Source organism: Hyperolius riggenbachi, chromosome 4, assembly GCF_040937935.1.
Source record: "Hyperolius riggenbachi isolate aHypRig1 chromosome 4, aHypRig1.pri, whole genome shotgun sequence".
In the NCBI taxonomy this organism is placed as follows: Eukaryota; Metazoa; Chordata; class Amphibia; order Anura; family Hyperoliidae; genus Hyperolius; species Hyperolius riggenbachi.
In genome coordinates this window covers 330,616,132-330,638,297 of record NC_090649.1, presented here as the reverse complement: position 1 = coordinate 330,638,297, position 22,166 = coordinate 330,616,132, and the positions used below count along the sequence as shown (strand labels likewise).

General features: G+C 44.3%; 1 protein-coding gene across 1 annotated transcript in view; it reads right to left on the bottom strand.

The window, feature by feature from the left end:
• Window positions 1–22,166, bottom strand: part of ARID4B (AT-rich interaction domain 4B) — a 197,785-nt gene that overhangs the window by 123,151 nt on the left and 52,468 nt on the right. Inside the window, exon 3 of the mRNA XM_068231813.1 lies at window positions 2,262–2,372. Coding sequence (XP_068087914.1) covers window positions 2,262–2,372 — 111 coding nt within the window. The remainder of the gene's footprint in view (window positions 1–2,261; window positions 2,373–22,166) is intronic.

The window sequence follows — 22,166 nt, the reverse complement described above, 5'->3', positions numbered from 1 at the left end:
TCGCGGGTCCCAATGCAACAACACACTGTATGCATTGTGTTAACCGTACGCCTTGCTCGTTTACCATGTAAGTGAGGCATACAGTCATTTTACTGTACGCCTTACTGTAGGTGGTGTGACTATTCACGACCACTGCAGTGCAACAGCAGAAGAAATGCAAGGCAACAGATTGTTTAAAGTGTGGAAGGGGCCTTAAGCTCACTGTGGGTTAGATTACCTTCTGCTGACCTTGCTCATGGTGTTAATTGTTTTCTGGTTTCCCTTCGCTCCTCAACCTGCCCGTGACCCTGAACAAACAAATTAGAACTGGGCATGTGTGTATTCCACATCACACAAGCCCAGAGAAAGGAAGAGCTTGTGCAATAAAGAAAGGAAAAGTGCACAGCACTTTCTTTCAGTGGTCATGTGCAGTTCAGAACTCATGCATGGCCAGTTTAGAATCGCTTGTTTACCACTAAATAAACTTCTGGACAACTGTATGGGGAAAAAAGCTGGGGAATGGGGAATGCGAGGCACACTGAAGACAAGAAGTACCAAGAACAAGGTTGTCAGCAGCAGCAGCAGCAGCAGGGGGGTGACCTCAAAGGAAGTTCTCCTGAAAGAGTGCCACTTGCAGGTATGCCCCACTTCAACTCTCCATAGAGAAAAAAGGTGCATCTGAATGTACAACTTGTGTGGACCAACAAAATAAAGTGTGTGTGTGTGTGTGTGTTTCATTCATATATCCCTTTGGCATATGATAAACATTCCAAAAACAAAGTGCACTTAATTATCTAACATTTTCAATTTATTATGCTTTTAAAAAAATTTTGTAAGAATGTTGCAGTTTTTGCAAAACTAAAAAGAAAAATATCCTTTTCATCACATCACAGATCCTCCTCAGCAACTGCAGTCTGGCTGCTCCCTCCTCCTCAGGGAGACCATGCTTTCCCCATAGAGACCAACTGGCACACGTGGTGGTGGTGTGTGTGTGGGTGGGGGTGTGTGTGTCCGTGCGTGCGTGCATGTAGATTATTATAACTTGCACCTCCATATTCCAAAATCCCAGTTGCAGCTTGTCTGGATGTAAAGTCACTGAAAGAAATCTGTATCCTGCTATCGTATGACTGAAGTTGAAAGGGGGGGGGGGGGGATGGCTAGTTCTCACTAGTTCAGCACAACCATACAATAAATATGAGCTGATGTGGTCCTGTCAAAAGAGGATGGCAGGCACCTGGAAGAGAAGATCGGGTCTTGCCTACCCCATATATGGAAACAAGCACCGAGGGAGTAGTATGAATTACATAGCAGTGCTTAAATATTTAAAGGGACTCTGAGCAGTGCAGTAACTATGGAAAGATGCATACCATTTTGAAGCTCTCTTTCTCCTCTTTCTAACGATATATAAACCGCCGTCCTATGCCCCTTTTAGTTTTCACTATTTTTGTGATCGAAATCTTGGCCACCGCAATTTCGATCGCGAAAATATCGAAAACTAAAAGGCGTAGGGCGGCGGTTTATGTGTCGTTGGAAAGAAGAGAAAGAGAGCTTCAAAATGTTATGCATCTTTCCATAGTTGCTTGTATTACACAGGACGACTTTTCCCAAAAGTCGGCAGCTGAATGGAGCTGCCGACTTTGGGGAAAAGTCGGCCTGGGTAACTATGGAAAGATGCATACCATTTTGAAGCTCTCTTTCTCCTCTTTCCAACGACACATAAACCGCCGCCCTACGCCTTTCAGTTTTAGTTATTTTCGCAATCGAAATGGCGTTTGCCGCAACTTCAATCGCGGAAATAGCGAAAACTAAAGGCATAGGGCGGAAGTTTATATATTGTTGGAAAGAGGAGAAAGAGCTTCAAAATGGTATGCATCTTTCCATAGTTACTGCACTGCTCGGAGTCCCTTTAATGGAGCAGAAGGAGAAAACCTTTCATAGTCTCAAATATCTCATCCCAAGTCTAGAGGACTGTGCAACTTAGAAAAGCATAAGTAAGCTCCCCCTTATTTAACAGGTTATGAAAGTATAGAGAAGGAGGAGATGTAAGATTAATGTATGATATGTCATTTGCATAGTAAGATCTTGGTTCATTTATGGATTAAGCATATGGGGGTTATTTTAAAGGAGGGGAGGACCATTATCAACAGTGTAGGTTTTAAATATATGTTAACAGATAGATAAACATTTAAATACATAAGGCCCTGAAGTAGAGCTATAATATTTATGCGCTGTAGAGCATCAGCGAATGATGGATATAATCCAATTAGATAAATATGACATACCTTAACTTTGACAAGCCTTTTGGTAGATTTTATCTTGGCTTCACAGAAAGCACCTCGGTATTTAGCACTTACATCTGTGCCAACAGGCAGGAAAGGAGGCTCTTCTAAAGACTGGCAGAGAAAAGAACAGGTTAGTACCATAAAAGTTGGAGAATGTTGCTGCTATCTTTAATGACAGCATACCACAACACTATCATTACCTTCCAAAAAAAAGTGAACCATTTAAAAGTCAAGAACATATAAATGCCTTTACTGCTATGAAATATTGAACAGAACAGGTTTGCTGAATTGTACCATCTAAAAAATACATTTATCACTTAATTGTAGTTGCTAATTTTCAGCATATGCCTTCTGAAGTTACAAAAAGACATCTTTCAACATTAGGTATTTTCCTACTGCTGCTGCTGCAAAAAAAAAAAAAAAAAAAAAAAGAACTACTAGAGGGTGCTCAGTCAAAGTTTTAGAGAAAGAATTAACAGGCATTTAAAACAATGAAAGTGACGCCAAAGAGAAATAATGAAAACACGCACATTGTCCCATGTACAGTTACAGTTGTGCTCATAAGTTTACATACCCTGGCAGAATTTATTATTTCTTAACCTTTTTTAAATCATATTTTATAAAATCATAATCACTACACAAACTAACCAAATGACCCTGATCAAGAGTTTCAGTACCCTGGTGATTTGGTCTGATATGCAGACAACTTGACACAAATGAGTTATAATAGCTACTAAAGGTAAACATCTTCACCTGTGATCTGTTTGCTTATAATGTTTGGATGTGTTTAAATGGTCAAGTAGTTTTTGGACTCCTGACAGACCCTTTTTTTGGGATTCTAAGTCATGGGGAAAGCTAAATAAATGTCAAAGGAACGTAAAAGGTAGTCAAACTATATAAAACTGGAAAGGGATACTGTATACGAAAATATACAAGGAACTGAGAATGCCAATCAGCAGTGTTCAAACTAATTAAGAAGTGGAAAATGATGGGTTCTGTTGAAACCAAATGCGATTAAGTAGACCAACTAAAATTTCAGCCACAACTGCCAGAAATATTGTTAAGGATGCAAGAAAAAAAAACCACAAATAACTTCAGGTGAGGCACTTAAAGAAAAATGGGCTGCATGGTCGAGTTGCCAGAAGAAAGCCATTACTATGCAAATGCCACAAAGTATCCCACTTACAATATGCCAAACCGCACAGAGACAAGCTTTAAACCTTCTGGCACAAAGTCATTTGGAGTGATGAGACCAAAACTGAACTTTTGGCTACAGCCATAAATGCTGTATTTGAAGACAAGTCAACAAGGTCTGTGATGAAAGGCAAACCATTCCTACTGTGAAACATGGTGGATCGCTGATGTTTTAGGGATGTGTGAGCTACAGAAGCACAGTAAATTTGGTCTGAATTGATGGCAATATGAATGCAGTAAGTTATCAAATACTGGATGAGGACAGGACACAGGAAGCGGTGCATGGGAAGTACTTGGGCATTCCAACATGACAATGATCCAAAATACAAGGCCAGATCAACCGGTCATTGGCCTCAATTCACTAAGCTTATCTCCTGTCTTTATTAACGTTTCTATAGTTATCAACATGGTGACGAGGCATGTAGTATTCAGGAAACATTTTATCTCAGGCAAACCTAAAGTTAACTCCTCTGTCTTTAAGTTAACTCTTCAATCCTTAAAATAACTCTAGAATTCTGAGAGTACATGCAAATTAACATAGCGGCTCACATATATTGCAGTACGCACCATGTCTGAAGTTATTTGCTGGGGAGCCGCAAGCCCCCGCAGTTTAGTATTAACACCCCTCCCCCCCCTTCGTCACGGAATATTACTATAGCCAATACGGTATATAAGTAATAAAATCTTGGTCCATACCCCACTAATGGCAGTATTATAAATAATATAGTTTTTCCTCGTTATTATGGAAATGTAGCCCTTCCCCCCATCATCCTCCATCCAAATCCAAATATCTGGGCTCATATACAAGAGACCTCCCTCGATAAACCTCCTCCTCCCGCACCTAACTCTTACGCTCATCTCTAGGGTTAGTCTGCAATAGCTATTATGTCCTGACGCAAGACAACCACGGGAGGGCATTGTTGCCTAACAAACGAGCCTCATAGACACTGAACTCATAAGTTATACATCCCACAAGCACGATATTAAAGGAAAGGTTCAGGGAGGGTGGGTAAAAAATAAAAATCAATTTCCACTTACCTGGGGCTTCCTCCAGCCCGTGGCAGGCAGGAGGTGCCCTCGCCGCCGCTTCGCAGGCTCCTGGTGGTCTCCGGTGGCCGACCCGACCTGGCCAGGCCGGCTGCCAGGTCGGGCTCTTCTGCGCTCCAAGGCCCGGAACTTCTGCGTCCCACGCCGGCGCTCTGACGTCATCGGACGTCCTCCGGGCTCTACTGCGCATGTGCAGTAGTTCTGCGCCTGCGCAGTAGAGCCCGGAGGACGTCCGATGACGTCAGAGCGCCGGCGTGGGACGCAGAAGTTCCGGGCCTTGGAGCGCAGAAGAGCCCGACCTGGCAGCCGGCCTGGCCAGGTCGGGTCGGCCACCGGGAGCCTGCGGAGCGGCGGCGAGGGCACCTCCTGCCTGCCACGGGCTGGAGGAAGCCCCAGGTAAGTGGAAATTGATTTTTATTTTTTACCCACCCTCCCTGAACCTTCCCTTTAAAAGAAGGAGATGAGCCTAATGTGCTGAAGCTAATGTGTCCCCCCTCTGCTTAGATTGCCCACACATCTGGAGCCTGATCTGCTTGAACGGAGATTCTCTCATCTCAATCGACCCCCTCTCCTTCAACCCCTTAAACATCCACTCTTTAGCGCCCTAGATTAGCTTAACGCAACCTAACCTGTCCTCTAGACTTTTTACCCCAAACCCCTCCCATTTCATCAGCAGAGTTCTACCCCCCTCTCTCTTCTGGCATATCGCTGGCCCCGGATGTGTGATACTCCTACATAGCACCTAATAATATTTTCTGTCAAGAAAATGCATAGCCATAAGGTCCTGACTCCTGCCACCTTTCCGTGTTCTTGGAAGGGGCCTGAACTGTAAGCTGAAAGTCAAAATAGGCACACACAGGGCACTCTGACCCCCTGTATAACCCATTCCTCAACCTATTCTCCTTCTCCAGCGTCCCGTCTGTCCACTATGGCTAATGTGCACCCACGTGAGCCAAAGGAGGACACAGATGCATCGGGTCCCCTCTCAGCCATACCTGACAGCAGTCAATATGTAGCTGGCAGTGACTGAGGCATCCCAGCTCTGGCAGAGTTTTGTTGGAACTGGAGGAGACCACTGCGGGAGGAGAACGGTCGACTCCTGAAAGGAACTGATAATAATGCGGCTATGTAATGTTCACTTGAGGTCACCCTGTGTGTTTGCTCTGAATAATTCTGCTCGGTGCAGGCCCTTTCTAGGGACAACTTTCTTATTAAGGTGAAAACTATTTATCGCCACCATTAATGATAGGACGTGCTCCGTGTACGTTTCATGCCTCCCACTGTCTCTCTTTGGATATAGTCCTTCCAAACCGAGACACCCTTACCTAGCCCCTCGTAGGGGCTTAGGTATAAACTGGTTTAGGTAAGATTTTTTCCCTTACCTCTATACAGCTCTTTAAGGGAAGTCTGTCCTTCCCTCTCTCTCCTATCTCTCTTTCCCTTCCTTTCTTTTATCCTCACTTTTCCAAATCCACGGGGATGTGGAGTGCCTCTAGATACTTCTTCTGCTACAAACCACCATGCCTCATCCGCTAAAAATAATTTCAATCAATGCTCAAGGTCTCAACTCTCCTTTAAAGAGAACTAAAGCCTTTCTTCATTTTAAACGATTACAGGCAGATGTGATTTGTATCCAGGAAACACATTTTATCTCAGACCGTGAACCCAAATTTCTGTACAAAGATTACAAACAAGTATTCTATGCCAGTGCTCAGGTTAAAAAAAGAGGAGTCTTAGTAGCCTTTAAAAATAGTCTTAATTTTTCGGCAGAAAAAACTATAAAAGATCCGGAAGGTAGATATATCATTGTGACCGGCACTCTACAGGACACTACCATAACTGTGACCTCCTACTATGCACCTAACTCCAAACAAGCTCCTTTCATTTCCCACCTTCTGAAAGTGATTAATACCCATAGTAAAGGCTTGACATTTCTGGGAGGAGACACCAATCATAGCCTGAATCCCTTTTGGGATAAACAATCCTCTAACCCCCCCACTCTCCCCGACACATCTGATACCAAACAGAATGACTCAATTCGCAATAGCTTCTCATCCTACCATTTAGTAGATATCTAGCGGGAACTCAATCCCTTAAAAAGAGGCTTCTCCTTCTACTCTAACCCACATGCCTCATTTTCTAGGATCGACCATTGCTGGACTATATACTCCGCAGTACCATTAATCAAATCAGCTGTCATACACCCCACACCATGGTCAGACCATGACATGAATATCGTGACATTCTCTTCTCTTATCCAACGTCCCACGGAATTCCGCTGGGTCCTTAATAACTACCTACTTACGGAAGACTTGGTAGTTCAACAAATAAAAGAAAGCCTTCACGACTACTTTACTTTTAATATACCTTCTGCGGATCTCTCAGATCTCACTATATGGGAAGCACACAAGGTAGTCATACGAGGCTCCTTAATCCAAATAGCAACAAGACGAAAGAGAGAGAAACGACAAATAATATCCGATTTAGAACAGGACTATATAACTAAACAAAATTATTTTCCTACCAACCCCAGCCCAGATACTAAACGAGAACTGCTGAAAGCTGAAACATCCCTTAATCTCTGTATGACTGAGCTAGCTGAGAAACAAATCTCTTACTCCAAATTACGATTTTACCTAAAGAATAACAAACCAGATACACTTTTAGCCAAACGTCTCAGGCAACCTGATCCCTCCTTCAAGCCTATCACACTACGGGTAGATAGGGACCAAATCTCGGCCAACCCACTCAAAATCGTTGACACTTTTAAGCAAAATTTAGCCAAACTTTACAACTCCCCAGATGCTGCTTCTGAAGAACAGGTCATAGCCTATCTCTCTGACGTACCTCTTCCGGCACTCCCAGAGGGTCTGAGGGACCTCTTGGACGAGGAAATCACACTATTGGAAGTGCAACAAGCTATCAAATCACTTAAACCAAATAAGCAACCCGGACCAGATGGCTTCCGGGCCATATACTATAAGAAGCTCAACGACATTTTAGCTCCCAAATTAGTTGCAGCTTTTAGTAGCATTCTTAAAGGCGCTCACTTTCATGCTGATTCAATTACCGCTACTATTTCTATGATCCCTAAACCAAACACAGACCACACTGTTTGGTCTAACTTCCGCCCAATTTCTCTTATAAATATAGACACCAAGATATTGGCAAAGATTTTAGCTACACGCCTTAACTCAAAAATCACCTCCCTTATTAGCAACGACCAAATTGGCTTTATGCCTAAACGTCAAGCAGGAGATGGTGTGAGACGCCTCTTACACTTGATCCATCATGCCCGTGAGTCCCAGCTCCCGGCAATGCTTCTGTCATTAGATATAACAAAAGCATTCGACTCGGTATCGTGGCCCTATCTTTTAGCAGTTCTCCGTAAATGGGGCTTTGGCCCTGGCCTACTAACTTGGATTAAAGCCCTCTACTCCTCCCCCTTAGCAGCTATAGCTTACAACGGTTTTAAGTCTCCCTTATTTCCCATATCAAGAGGCACCCGTCAAGGATGCCCCCTATCCCCTCTTCTGTTTGCCCTTCTCATTGAACCCCTAGCTATCCTCATCCGCAACAACCCTGAGATACACGGCATTCCTCTGGGAAAAACTATACATAAGATTGGCCTTTTTGCCGACGATCTAATACTCTGCATCTCTCGTCCCACCAGTTTTATTCTTACTCTCCTAAAAATTTTGGACCATTTTGGTACAGTCTCCGGCTTGCGAGTTAACCCTGCTAAATCAAAAGCCCTAAATATCTCCTTACCACTCAAATTAATGCAAGCCTTACAAGATACTTTTGAATTTGACTGGGACCCGCACAAATTACCATACCTAGGCATTCACCTTACTAGTTCTTACAACACACTCTATCAATATAAATTTAGCTCCTCTTGCGAAGGAGCTCACCGGACTCCTGGAGTGCTGGAAGAGGTACTCCATATCGTGGCTGGGCAGAATAGCCGCAATAAAAATGACCTTTCTCCCAAAATTGCTATATGCCTTTAGACTGTTACCAATCCCTTTAGCCCCTTCATTCCTCAAATCTCTTCAACAGAAAATTAACGAATTTATATGGGGAGGCAGGAAACCAAGGTTCAACAAAAAATATCTCTACCTACTGAGATCCAACGGAGGAATGGGGTTACCCAACATCAGATATTACTATAAAGCTGCACAACTTGCTTCACTTACTAACTGGTGTCTAGAAAGTGACCGCCCCTCCTGGGTTGAAATTGAGAACTATCTTATCTCTCCCATCGACATAAACAATTTGCTGTGGCTAGCCCCAGCTCACCGCAATAATATTTTTAACCCCATCATTAGACATGTATTAAATATCTGGGATAGCTGTAAGTATTCTGGCCGGCTAATGTCCCCGCATAGACCCCTTACCTCCTTTCTCGGTAATCTCTCCCTCCCAGCTGCTCTACAAGCCTCCAGCCCTTACCAATGGTGGAAGCAAGCCAATTTACATAGGGTCCATGAGTTGCTCACGACAACAGGTATCAAATCATACGCCTATCTCAGAGAGAAAGCGGCACTCCCCGCATCCGAATCATTTCACTACATGCAGATCTCCCATTTTATCAAACATCATATTGCAGATATTGAGATCCCCTCATGTAAAACACCCTTTGAAAACATTTGTGCCACTGATCCCCAATCCCCGGGAATTATCTCTTCAATATACAAAGAAATGTCCCAAACTAGGTCGCAGAACAAACCTGATTACATAACTAAATGGGAAAATGAGTTGAATATATCAGTTGAATATGTCGACTTATCAGATATCTGGACAAATATCCCTAGAACCTCCATTAATGCAGACCTTATAGAAGTAAATTACAAAGTACTCTTACGTTGGTACATGGTACCTCAGAGACTAGCCAGACTCAATCCAGATCTCTCGGGTGAATGCTTTCGGGGGTGCAAGGAGGTGGGCACTTTCGCCCACATATGGTGGACCTGCAGTAAAGTCCGGAGGATCTGGATAAGGGTTTGCACTTTGGGCTTCGTCCCTAATCAACGCCCCGGTTCCCAGGAACCCTCTTCATACCTTACTTGGCTGTCCATATCCCAATTTTACTTCTGCCCAAAATGAACTCATCAGATACATATTTACCGCCACTAAAATCAAAATAGCAGCCGCCTGGAAATCCCAGTCTATATCATTTGATTCAATCAAAGGAAGGCTAGGGCATATCCTCCTCTTCTGAAAAATTAAGAGCCCGCATGAACGACAGCATGAAAAAATTCCATAAAATATGGAACCCTTTGATCAAATACCTGGTAAATTCAGACCACGATAGAACCATACGCATCCACTGAGACCAATAGCATTGTTTTATCTCTAAATCTAGCGGATACCCTTTGTAGAAGTGGTTGTTCAGGAGCGCCCCCATCCCCGTGGTTTCTCCTTCTCTTTCTTCTTTTATCTCCTTTTCTCTCTCTTTTATTTACTCTATTCTTACCCTACACCCCTTCCTTTCTCTCTCTAGTTACTCTGTTCTTTTCTCTTACTCCTTTCTTAACATTCTCTCCCATACAGCTTACCTCTTCAGATGAGCAGATAATAAATACCCCTTATATCACGGCTCTGCTTCCAGTTAACAAACTCACCCCTCAATCCCTTGCTTAGTCTAGATCCCTAGTTGTGCCTCAACACATACGATCAAGTTACATAAGCCCCTAAGATGCATACGGCCAATAACACACCCTACCTCACTGGAGGAAGGGTAACATATACAGCTGACAATCAGGTACTTAAGAGCAATCTCCATCCAGCCTGTTATGGGTTAGTGTGTGGATGGACGATATGCTCTACCAAGATATTGTTTTGTCATATTCACCTCTCTCTCTCACTCTTATACTTAACAATCTAACCTCTTGGCTAAGCATAACTATGAAGCGGTGATCACTCTCATTGATTATGTTAACTAAGGTTCAGTTACACTGGTAGCTTTATGCCCATGATAATTCTGTTGTAAGATTGATGTTTTACTTGTATTCTCATATATTTCATGTCACACTAAATGCTGTATACTTACTACACTGAAAATTTAATAAAAATATTGAAAACGAAAATAACTCCAGAATTCTAAAGTTAAAGACAGGCTGTTAATTAACTGCATGTGAAAATAACTACAGAGAAGGTAACTTAACTACAGAGGAGGTAAATTAAGGAATGAAGAGATAAGATAACTCTCTCACTGTGTGGAGGTACGTTTCCTCTTGCCTTATTATCTCCAGCATGATCTTAGAGAATTGAAGCCATTGGCCTTAATTCACTAAGATCATGCTGGAGATAATAAGGCAAGAGAAAACTTGCCACCACACAGTGAGAGAGTTATCTTATCTCTTCATTACTCAAGTTACCTCCTCTGTAGTTATTTTACCTCCTCTGTAGTTATTTTCACACACAGTTAATTAACAGCCTGTCTTTAACTCTGGCGTTATTTTAAGGATTGAAGAGTTAAAGGGATACTGTAGGGGGTCGGGGGAAAATGAGTTGAATTTACCCGGGGCTTCTAATCGTCCCCCGCAGACATCCTGTGCCCGCGCAGCCACTCACCGATGCTCTGGCCTGCCTCCGGTTCACTTCTAGAATTTCAGACTTTAAAGTCTGAAAACCACTGCGCCTGCATTGCCGTGTCCTCGATCTCGCTGATGTCACCAGGAGTGTACTGCGCAGACACAGACCATACTGGGCCTGCGCAATACACTCCTGGTGACATCAGCGGGATCGTGCACATGGCAACGCAGGCGCAGTGGTTTTCAGACTTTAAAGTCTGAAATTCTAGAAGTGAACCGGAGGCGGGGCCAGAGCATCGGTGAGTGGCTGCGCGGGCACAAGATGTCTGCGGGTGACGATTAGAAGCCCCGGGTAAGTTCAACTCATTTTCCCCCGACCCCCCTACAGTATCCCTTTAACTTTAAGACAGAATAGTTAACTTTAGGTTTGCCTGAGGTTAAATGTTTCCTGAATACAACATGCCTTATCACCATGGTGATAACTCTAGAAACGTTATTAAAGACAGTGTGAGGAAACGCGGAAAAGCCGCCCTCTCAGGGTGAGGCGGCTGTTTCCCCGTCCAGCATGGCGTCACAACGCGGAAAAACCGCCGCATGCCGCATAGGCAGAGCGACGGAATCCGCATTGGGAACGGCGGAATCCGCATTGGAAGTGGCGGAATCCGCATTAGAGGCGGCGAACGTGCCGCATAGCAGTATCCCTGACAAGGGGGCTGAGCGTGGGGAAGCCGCCGCTGGTGTAGTAAGCGGTGCGGCGGCTCCCACGCTCGGCTCACTGGATACATTGCAAGACAGTACTGGTGTGGCTGGGACTGATAGTCCACCAAGATTCAGAGTGACACGCGCGCGCGCACAGAGGCAAAGCTTGTATAACAGCCAGAAGTAGGTCAGCTGACCAAGCTGGTCAGCTGACAATTCTGAGTCCTCTCATTGGTCCAGCACTTAGGGAGGTGCTGGAGAGTGGCTGTGTATATACTGTATACTGCTGGCTGTTCAGTTGCTGGTTGTCTGGCGTTACGATCATTACGTGGTAGCACGCAGACCTGAGTCAGATCCGAAAGTGTGCCGGGACCAGCTGGAGCTGTAATCCTACACTTAGCTAGATTTGTTGATAGTTTAAAGTACTAGTTTGATTGTGATTATCTGTTATGACCTTCTGCCTGCCTGACCATTCTCCTGAACTCTGATCCTGTACTTTGTCTTTCTGATTCTCTGTTGCCGAATCCCGGCTCGTCCTTAGACTCTGCATCGGCCTTCTGATTTTGTACCTCGATATTTCTGATTCCCTGTTGCCGAACCCTGCCTGTACTTTAAACTTCACCTCTGCCCTTTGAATCTGTACTTTATCTTTCCGTGTGTTTACAACCTGGCTTGTCCGACCTCGAGAACCGACCTTACTGTTAGAGGCGGTTCCCAGTCCTGATAGTGGCACTCCTTCTTGAGTGTCACTCTCGTTCTGTCGTTCCTTCTCTCAGCCTGACTCCTCCCTCCGGGAGAGTCCAGAAGCAATTAAGCAGTTCTCCTTACTGCTCTGAGGCCCAGTCCTCTTAATATTACTGTTTGCAACAAACACTCTCATTCTACTCAGGTGTCCAGAGGTTAGCTGGTATATCGGATTATCGGTGATACTGCAGATCATCTATAATCTGGTATATATCTGTATTCCCAGTGATTCTGCAGATGACCGGTAATCAGATCCTCTCTGTGTTACACCGATCGTTACAGACAGGAGATAAACTTAGTGAATTGAGGCCATTGTCTACAGCCACATAAAGTGAAGGTTCTGGAGTGGCCATCTCAGCCTCCTGACCTCAATATCAATGAGCCACTCTGGGTAGACCTCAAACGTGCAGTTCATGCTAGACAGTCCGAGAATTTCTGGAGGCCTTTTTCCAGGAAGAATGGGCATCTTTACCGTCTGAGAAGATAAAGAGCCTCCTCCACCACTACCACAAAAGTCTTCAAGCTGACATGGATGTTAAAAAGGGCGATATACGGTATAAAGAACTGGGACATAAAAACTTTTGATTAGGGTCATTTGGGTAGTTTGTGTAGAGATTATTGTGATAAACCATACGACAAGTCGTACACAATCGATTTTCACTTTTAAATGTACTTAGAAGTTTCTCTTTTTTTTCCCTGTTCCTCCCCCTCTCTGAAAACCTCAGGATAGAAGATTTCACACGTGGCTCCTTAACATCTACCTGTTATGCCAAATGTCTTTTCATCATAACGAACCTGTCCCAACTGCAGTTTAAAACCTTTCCCTCCAAAACTTTGAATTAGACAATAGTTACATCTCAGTTATTAACATCTAGAGAAGGAATTATCTCAGACACAAGACAAAGATATCCACGTTTCTAAAATGCAGGATAATCTGTAGTTAAAATTAGGACCTTCGAGCAGCTACAGAAACCAAGTTATTCAGCTTTCGCTGAGTGCTCCCCGTAGCCTGTCAGTGTTCGGTATCATTTGATTAAGCAATTGGCCGCAGGTTACAAATCTGCCCTCTGATTCCCTGTAGGCCAATCCAGACAGAAATGGCAAAGGTTATTAATAAACTGTGTCATTTTTGCCTGTAAAAAGCCTAGCCTACCTTGCTCCTAAGAGAGTATACATACCCAGTTTTTAGGGAAAGACAACCCACAAATGACAGAGGACATAAAGGGCTCATTGCTCAGCGACCATTTTGTCTTCCAAAATACCATCAACAAAGAACTTTCTCCGGGCATGCGTTCTTAGGAGGACCGAACATTTGCTTTGTTTCAAGGACTCTGATACCAATGCCTACATTTGAATGGGACTATCTTTTATTCAATCCCAAAAGGACCGCTCAGCTAAGTAACCCTTCACATTTACTCACTTTTATTTTATGCTTTGTGTTATATGTTAATTCGTTTATGTAAATGGGTGTAATGCATTTTTGCTATTAAAACGTTTAAAAATCCTTTTAACTGTTATGACCTGTTCCTGAACATACACAATCGTACTTGCTCCTCCAAAAACGTTACCTTGTGTTCTATAGTATTTAGCATCTACAACCCGCATGCTGGAATCGGCCACAGATTGACAGATCTGGCGCTGATCCCTGCATACCACTAAGGGTTAGTGAAGTGTTCTCAGTGTATTATTATAGTTACGGCTGTGCACAGATTCGCACATGGTGGCAAGTATTCAAAACTGTATGTGTGTGGTGAATCCTTTGGAATCAGAATGCTCTTCTCGGATAGTTGATTCATAGATTGTGAATCCATATATGGGCATCTATGCGCAAAGTGACAACGAGACCGAGTTTCTGACTCTGAGTGATTAACCCAATCACGGATCGGTCCTTGACAATTATTTAAAAAGAGTAAGCAGTTGTTTGGCTGTAAATGACTTCAGCCATCCACTAACCAGGAGTAGAAGAAAAGTTTTTGTGTTATTCATATTCTATACAAAATGGTTATGAAATCATAAATTTTGCCAGGGTATGTAAACCTATGAGCACAACTATGCCTGCATGCTTTTGCAGTTGATTAAAATAGCTGAGATGTCAATGGTGTTCAGCAACTTCTACACAGCTACTCCAACCCACTGCACCGACCCTACTGCATTAAAATGCAGGGAAGTATATGACAATGCGCTGTCTAAGATAAACCTCCTAGAAAGTTTGCCAGTCCTAGCCCTCTTGTACAGTACTGACTTTCAATACATGGTAGGGCATACTGTTCTAAGCTAATAAGAGAAGTCTGTCCTAATACACACAAGGCAGTGATCTCTGAAATCTGTTCTTCAGAATCAGAATCAATTTATTTTCGCCAAGTAAGTTTGCACCTACAAGGAATTTGTCTTGGCAGTTGCTTAACAAACACAAACAAAAACAATACAAGGACAGACAGTGTGAATATTACAAGTTAAGGACATTATAAGTATAGTGGCAGTAAGCAATGTGAGAATTGTTCATGTTTAGTTCTGTGCTGATTACTTGCAGCTCTAACGTGGTTCAGCATTAAGTATGGCTACCGCTTGAGGAAAAAAACTGTTCCTGTGTCTAGAGGTTTTGGTAGAGATTGACCGGAATCTTACTCCTGAAGGCATGCGCTGGAAGATGGAGTGAGCTGGGTGAGAGGGGTCAGAGGCAATTTTGGATGCTCTCTTTCTGCACCTGCTAGTGTAAAGATCCTGCAGGGAAGGTAAGCTACAGCCAATTATCCTTTCCGCTGATCGGATGATGCGCTGCAGCCTCCCCTTTTCTAATGCTGAGCAGGAGCTGAACCATACAGTCATGGATGATGTTATGGTGGATTCGATGATTGCAGTGTAGAACTGCACCATTAGATTTTGAGGTAGGCAAAACTTTTTCAGCTACCGCAGATGGTACATTCTCTGTTGTGCTTTCTTGACAATAGTGGCGGTGTTGTTGTCCCATTTTAAGTCGTTTGAGATCGTGGACCCAAGAAACTTGAATGACTCTACTTGGGTTATTGTGGATCCATTTATGGATAAGGGAAGGTGCTGGGGGGGAGATCTCCTAAAGTCTATTATCATCTCCATGGTTTTGAGAGCATTTAGTTCCAAGTTGTTGGTGCTGCACCAGGAGGAAAGCTGTCCCACCACATGCCTGTATGCAGACTCATCCCCGTTTTGAATGAGACCAACAACTGTTGTGTCGTCTGCAAACTTCAGAACCTTAACAGATGGATCTGTGGAGATGCAGTCATTGGTGTAAAGTGAGTACAGCAGTGGGGAAAGCACACAGCCCTGGGGTGCACAAGTACTGACTGTCAGAGAGCTTGATGTGAGTTTATCAAGTCTAACACGCTGTCTTCTGTCGGTTAAGAAGTCGGTTATCCATTTGCAGAGGGATTCAGGTATGTGTAGCTGGGAGAGCTTGCTGTGCAGCAGTGATGGAATTATGGTATTAAATGCAGAGCTGAAATCTATAAATAAAATCCTGGTGTAGGTTCCTGGGATATCTAAATGCTGTAGTACATAATGCATACACATGCATCGTCTGCGGATCTGTTAGGCCTGTAGGCAAATTGCAAAGAGTCCAGCAGGGGATCTGTGATGGATTTCAGATAAGTCATTATCAGTTTTTCAAATGCTTTCATGACCAGTGATGTCAGGGCAACAGGCCTGTAATCATTTAAACATGTAGGTTTTGTTTTTGTTTTTGAATTGGTACAATAGTTGCACTTTTAAAACAGGCAGGAACAATTGAGAGTTCTAGAGATGCTTTGAATATGTCTGTAAATACAGGCGCTAATTGGTCGGCACAGAGATTCAAGCATTTCGCAGACACAGTGTCTGGTCCCATTGCTTTCCTGGTGTTTTGTTTTTTAAAGAGTCCATTTACATCTGATTGGCATATTGTTAGAGCATGCACATCTGGGGACAGGTCAATAGATTGTGTCTGGCCTCCTGTGTTGTGTAGTTGCTGAGGCACCGCAGGGGGTGGGACGTTGGCTGGCAGGAAGAGTGTTCAGTTTGCCTGTGGCAGAGATGCAAATTGACATGTTGTGTTTGGCTTTTGTTGGTAGTGTCAAACCTGCAATAAAATGTATTCAGTTCATCTGCAAGCTGCAGGTTATGTAGTGAGGGGGGAGGAGGGGGGAGGAGATTTCTTCCTGTAGCTGCAAAGACAAAAATTCCTTTATAGTCGGAGGGAAGAGGCACCCCAAGGAAAAAATGATAATAATCGGTCATAATTTGAGTAAGAGACAAAGGAATTTTCTTACTTCAAAAGGCGACATACGACTTGTATGAGGCAAACAAGTTTTTAATCGAACACTTAAAAAACAATGCAATTCACTGGTCTCTGCCTGCTGCTTCAGGTTAAGGTTGTCTTTTAGAAAGAAAAAAAACAAGAAAAAAAAAAAACCTCAGCAGCTTGGCGCACCTCAGTTTTTTTTTCTTTTTTCTAAAAGACACTTACTTAAAGGAAAACTGTAGGGAGAGGCATATGGAGGCTGCCATATTTATTTCTTTTAAAGCAATACCAGTTGCCTGGCTAACCTGCAGATCCTCTGCCTCTAATACTTTTAGCCCTAGACCCTTAACAAGCATGCAGCAGATCAGGTGTTTCTGCCATATTTGTCAGATCTGACAAGATTAGCTGCATGCATGTTTCTGGTGTGATTTACACTACTGCAGGCAAATACCTCAGCAAGACCGCCAGGCAACTGGTATTGCTTAAAAGGAAATCAATATGGCAGCCTCCATATACCTCTCACTACAATTCTCCTTTAATCGGATGAAGTGGCATCTATCTCAGTGTTTTTTTTCTCCTTTTCTGGAAGGTCCCACGGACTCCTCCAGAAGCCTAATGACCTTCATGGTGGGAATATCTATGGTAATCGCTACCTAGATTTCTTTGATAGACTCTAAAACCAGACTGGTGGGAATCTTAAGCTGTGTGGATCCTTTTCAATATCATTGAGATTTAGAAATCAGGCTGGACAGCTTATTATGCTTTTCATAAGTCTGCACAAAGCATAAAGTAATAATTTAGCGGACCAGGTCATTTGGGTGCGGGGATTGGAAGGTGACTAATAGAAACCTGTATTAATTATTGGTAAAATGGGCACTGAAGAGGTGAGTTAGATGCCCAATGTGGCTAGTAGCCAATAGTTTACCACATAGGAGATAATGATTGTAGCTGATCATAGACTATCGGCTAAAACTAGCGGTCATTTGGGTGCTGGGTTTAGTGTTAGAAATTAGGGTGGGTTGTTTTATGCTGGGCATACACGGATAAGATTATGCGGTGGCGCATCCCCGCTCGTCCTCGCTGATGCCTGGATCGATCCCCGCTCGTCCCCGTGGGTGCTCCTTATTTTCCGCCCACGGGGAATCTATCTGGCGGGTCATCGGACCTGTCGAAAATTATCAATCGAGCCATCAGCGGCTCGATTGATAAGGAGCAAACGCTCCGTGTATGCCCAGCATTAGACACTTGAAGGGGTGTTCGTGTTAGGCATTAGGTTGGTGGTGGGAGGGATGGTAAATTGTAGGCTTTAGGAGGGGAGGGTTAAAGCACAAATGGGTGACGGTTAAGGACAACATAAATACGTCGTTGAATCATCATCTATACATCCTGTGTGCTGTATGTTTACTCCAATTTACTTTTTATTCATGTACAAATGCCTGTAAAATTTCTCATTTCGTTTAGCTTTTTACTCTCAACAGCCTAAATAATTTCAGAGATCCAATTACTAAGTAATAAATAGTTGTGATAAACCCTTAAAGAGAACCCGAGGTGGGTTTGAAGAATATTATCTGCATACAGCGGCTGGATCTGCCTATACAGCCCAGCCTCTGTTGCTATCCCAAACCCCCCTAAGGTCCCCCTGCACTCTGCAATCCCTCATAAATCACAGCCACGCTGCTGACAAACAGCTTGTCAAAACTGGCTGTGTTTATCTCTATAGTGTCAGTCTGCTGCTCTCCCCGCCTCCTGCAGAACTCCGGTCCCCGCCTGCATCCCTTCCCTCCCTGCTGATTGGAGGGAAGGGACGGGGGCAGGGACCAGAGCTATGCAGGAGGCGGGGGAGCAGCTGAGACTGACACTACAGATGTAAATACAGCCTCACAGCACGGCTGTGATTTATGAGGGTTTGCAGAGTGCAGGGGGACCTTAGTGAGGTTTGGGATAGCAACAGAGGCTGGGCTGTATAGGCAGATCCAGCCTCTGTATGCAGATAACATTCTTTAAACACACCTCGGGTTCTCTTTAACCTCCTTGGCGGTATTCACGAGCAGAGCTCGGGCTGACTGACACATGTCAGGAGCGGTAAGCCCGAGCTCTGCTCGTTTGGGCAAAAACAGTGCCTGCAGCTTATTCCTGGGTCCCGCGCGCGATCAGCGTTTGTCAGCGGAACCCAGGCTTCTTCCACCCGGTCGCCGGAGTACCCATTACCTTCTGCTCTTCCCGGACCCGGCGGCCAATTAGCAGGGAGGATCGGCGGTGCGTCGTGACGTCGCAGGCGGCGAAGAGTCATCGGGGAGGGAGGCTGTATATATAAAAAAAAAGTGCCTGCAGCCAATTCCTGGGTCCCGCGCGATCAGCCCTTGTCAGCGGGACCCAGGCTTCTTCCACCTGGCCGACGGAGTCCCCATTACCGCTCTGATCTTCGGGGACCCGGCGGCTAATTAGCCCATCACAGCGGCGGAGTGACGTAGGGTCACAGGGGAGGGTGGGAGGGAGTATAAAAAAAAATAATTAAAATAAACGCTTCTGATTGGGCCAAAACAGCATTGTATTGGATACAATGGGATTTTGTATCCAATGCAATGTTGCCTTTTGCTTCCTGGATTGCTGAGAGGAGCTGTGGCTGTTGAGCTGGAGAGGAGCTGGCTGTGATCTCTGTGATCTGTGAGTGCTTATCTAATCTGATTTCTGCCTACCTGTTACCGATTTTTGCCTGGACTTTGATTACTCTTTCTGCCTTCTGCCTGGATTTGATTGATTACCCGTTGACGATTTTTGTCTGGACTTGGACTACTCTTTGCCTGCTGCCTGCACCGACCTCTGCCTGGATTTACTATGGCATCATCCTCCAGAAGGCGTCTCACCGCGGAAGCGCTGGCGGAGTTGGAAGAAAGCGATCTGCAGTCACTGGCGGACTCCAGTGACAGTGACGCATCTGGGGACCTGTCATCCGACCCAGATAGCGACAGCGACTCCATCACCAGCGAAATTAGTGATGTCCGGGTTTGGTGCCCCATCGACCTTTCTCAGGCTTCGCCACCGCCCCCATGTTTCCCTTTTACTGGGGAGCCTGGCTTGAAGAAGGAGTGTGAGTGCAACCCCCTGGCATACCAGCAGCTTTTCTTCTCGGATGGCACTGTTAGGGCTAACAGGAGGGAGATGCCGTCGGCCTTTGCCAAGCAGAAGCTGAAGACTGGGGACATAGCTGCTTGGCAGAAAGGGAAGATGTTAGCCCTCCGGTGGCGGGACAAAAAAGACGTCTGTCTCCTCTCTACTGTTCACGACACCTCCACTGTCCCCACCAGAACGAGGGGAGGAAAAGATATTGCAAAACAGCAGGTCGTGGTGGACTATAACCACACCATGGGTGGTGTGGACAGAGGTGACCAGGCGATGACCTTTTATCCTGCTGTAAGGAAACAGCAGAAAAAATATTATAAGAAGATTTTCCGGCACCTACTGGAACAAAGCATTTGGAATGCATACATTCTGCACAAGCAGGGAAGTGACAGGCCAGTGATGCAAGCTGATTTCATCTGGAAACTGTGCGAATGCATCTGTCTAAGGTACCAGACTGCATCGGATGCCAGAGTTGGACGCCGTGCCTCTTATGTGGTAAATCCGGAGCGCCTCACTGGTCGCCATTTTATGGAATACATTCCACCAACTCCCAAAAAAAATGCCCCAACTAGGACATGTCATGTATGCTACAGCAAAAGCGACGAGAAGGGGAAAAGAATCAGGAAAGAATCACGATTCTACTGTCCAGACTGTGATGTTGCCCTGTGTGCAATTCCTTGCTTTAAAATATACCACACACGGGAGGTGTATTAGGAGTATATATGTACATACTGCATAATCTGCTGCCTTATTTGTACAGTTTTCTTTCAAATTATTGATAAATTTATTTACTTCAACAATTTTGTGTTCCTGACTATTATTTATATGCAGAATGTCTACCACACTTTTATTCTGATGCATTTTGGTGAGTTAAGACTTAAAAATTGGAGGCCTAAAATTCATGAAAAAAAATGTACCACTTTTGACACCTAATTCCCGACAGAAATGCACCACCAGAGAGGTTAAAACCCATTTAAAAGCATCGGCCAATTACAAAAAAAAGGGGGAAAAATATGTACTTTTTGATTCCACGCAGCCAGGCAAATCCTGATACAACATTATGCTGTTTACTAATATTCTATCAGGTAGATATTGATCATTAACCACATTCCAAGAGCCAGTTTACAATGAATGCACTGTGTCATCGTATGAGTTGCCAGGCAGATTCCGTGTCTTTATCAATGTTATGGCAATGCATCTGTTGTGTGCTGAAAATGCATGCAGCGGTGCATCATAGGCAGATGCAATGCCATCACATTGTAATGGCGCCTCATCCGGGTGGCAACCGTTCTCTAGACGCAGCACACACACTGTAAACCGGCCCTAATAGTCTATGCCTACCCTAAGGGAAGTTTCTGGATCCTAATAAGGCTTCAAGCGCTGTCCTCTGGTTCCCCATCACAGAGAGTCAACCATCCAAAAATTACCAAAAAGGCATTGTCGGTAATCTGATTGGCGCCGTGCTCCTCTTCAAACACGAGCACGGACATACTGTTCCTGAGCAAGCATGTTTGCGTCTACACAGTAAGCTGGTGCCGCTGGTGCACAAGCAGCTTCATGCTACTGCACAGACACGACTGTGCTCATGCCAGAAGAGGAGCATGGCACCCATCAGCTGGAGGGTCCACGAGTGTCAATGGGGGACCGGAGGACAGCAAGTGGAGTACCGTTCCAGAGGTTTCCCTCTCCTTAAAGAGACTCCGTAACAAAAATTTAATCAGGTTTTCTTCCATCCTACAAGTTCCAAAATCTATTCTAATGTGTTCTGGCTTACTGCAGCACGTTCTACTATCACCATCTCTGTAATAAATCAACTTATCTCTCTCTTGTCAGACTTGTCAGCCTGTGTCTGGAAGGCTGCCAAGTTCTTCAGTGTTGTGGTTCTGCTATGCACTCCCCCCTCAGGGGGGAAAGAAACACACAAATGATCCCTTGAGATTAAAAAGGAAGGCTGTATACAGCCTGCTTGTGTATGGATGTATTTTCTATGTGTGGACATGCTGTACATCAACCTACTTCCTGTTTTGGTGGCCATTTTGTTTGTTTACAAACAAACTTTTTAAAACTGTTTTTGACCACTTTTAATGCGGCGAGGATCGGCGAAATTGTGACAGAGGGTAATAGGAGATGTCCCCTAACACACTGGTATGTTTACTTTTGTGCGATTTTAACAATACAGATTCTCTTTAAGTATGTGCTTCTGAACCCAAGCTTCACTTTGGGTCTGCTTTAAAGAATGGAGGTGGACACAACAGCCCAGCCTCCAGATATAGATGAATTGCCTTGCTTTGTTAAAGGACCACTACTATG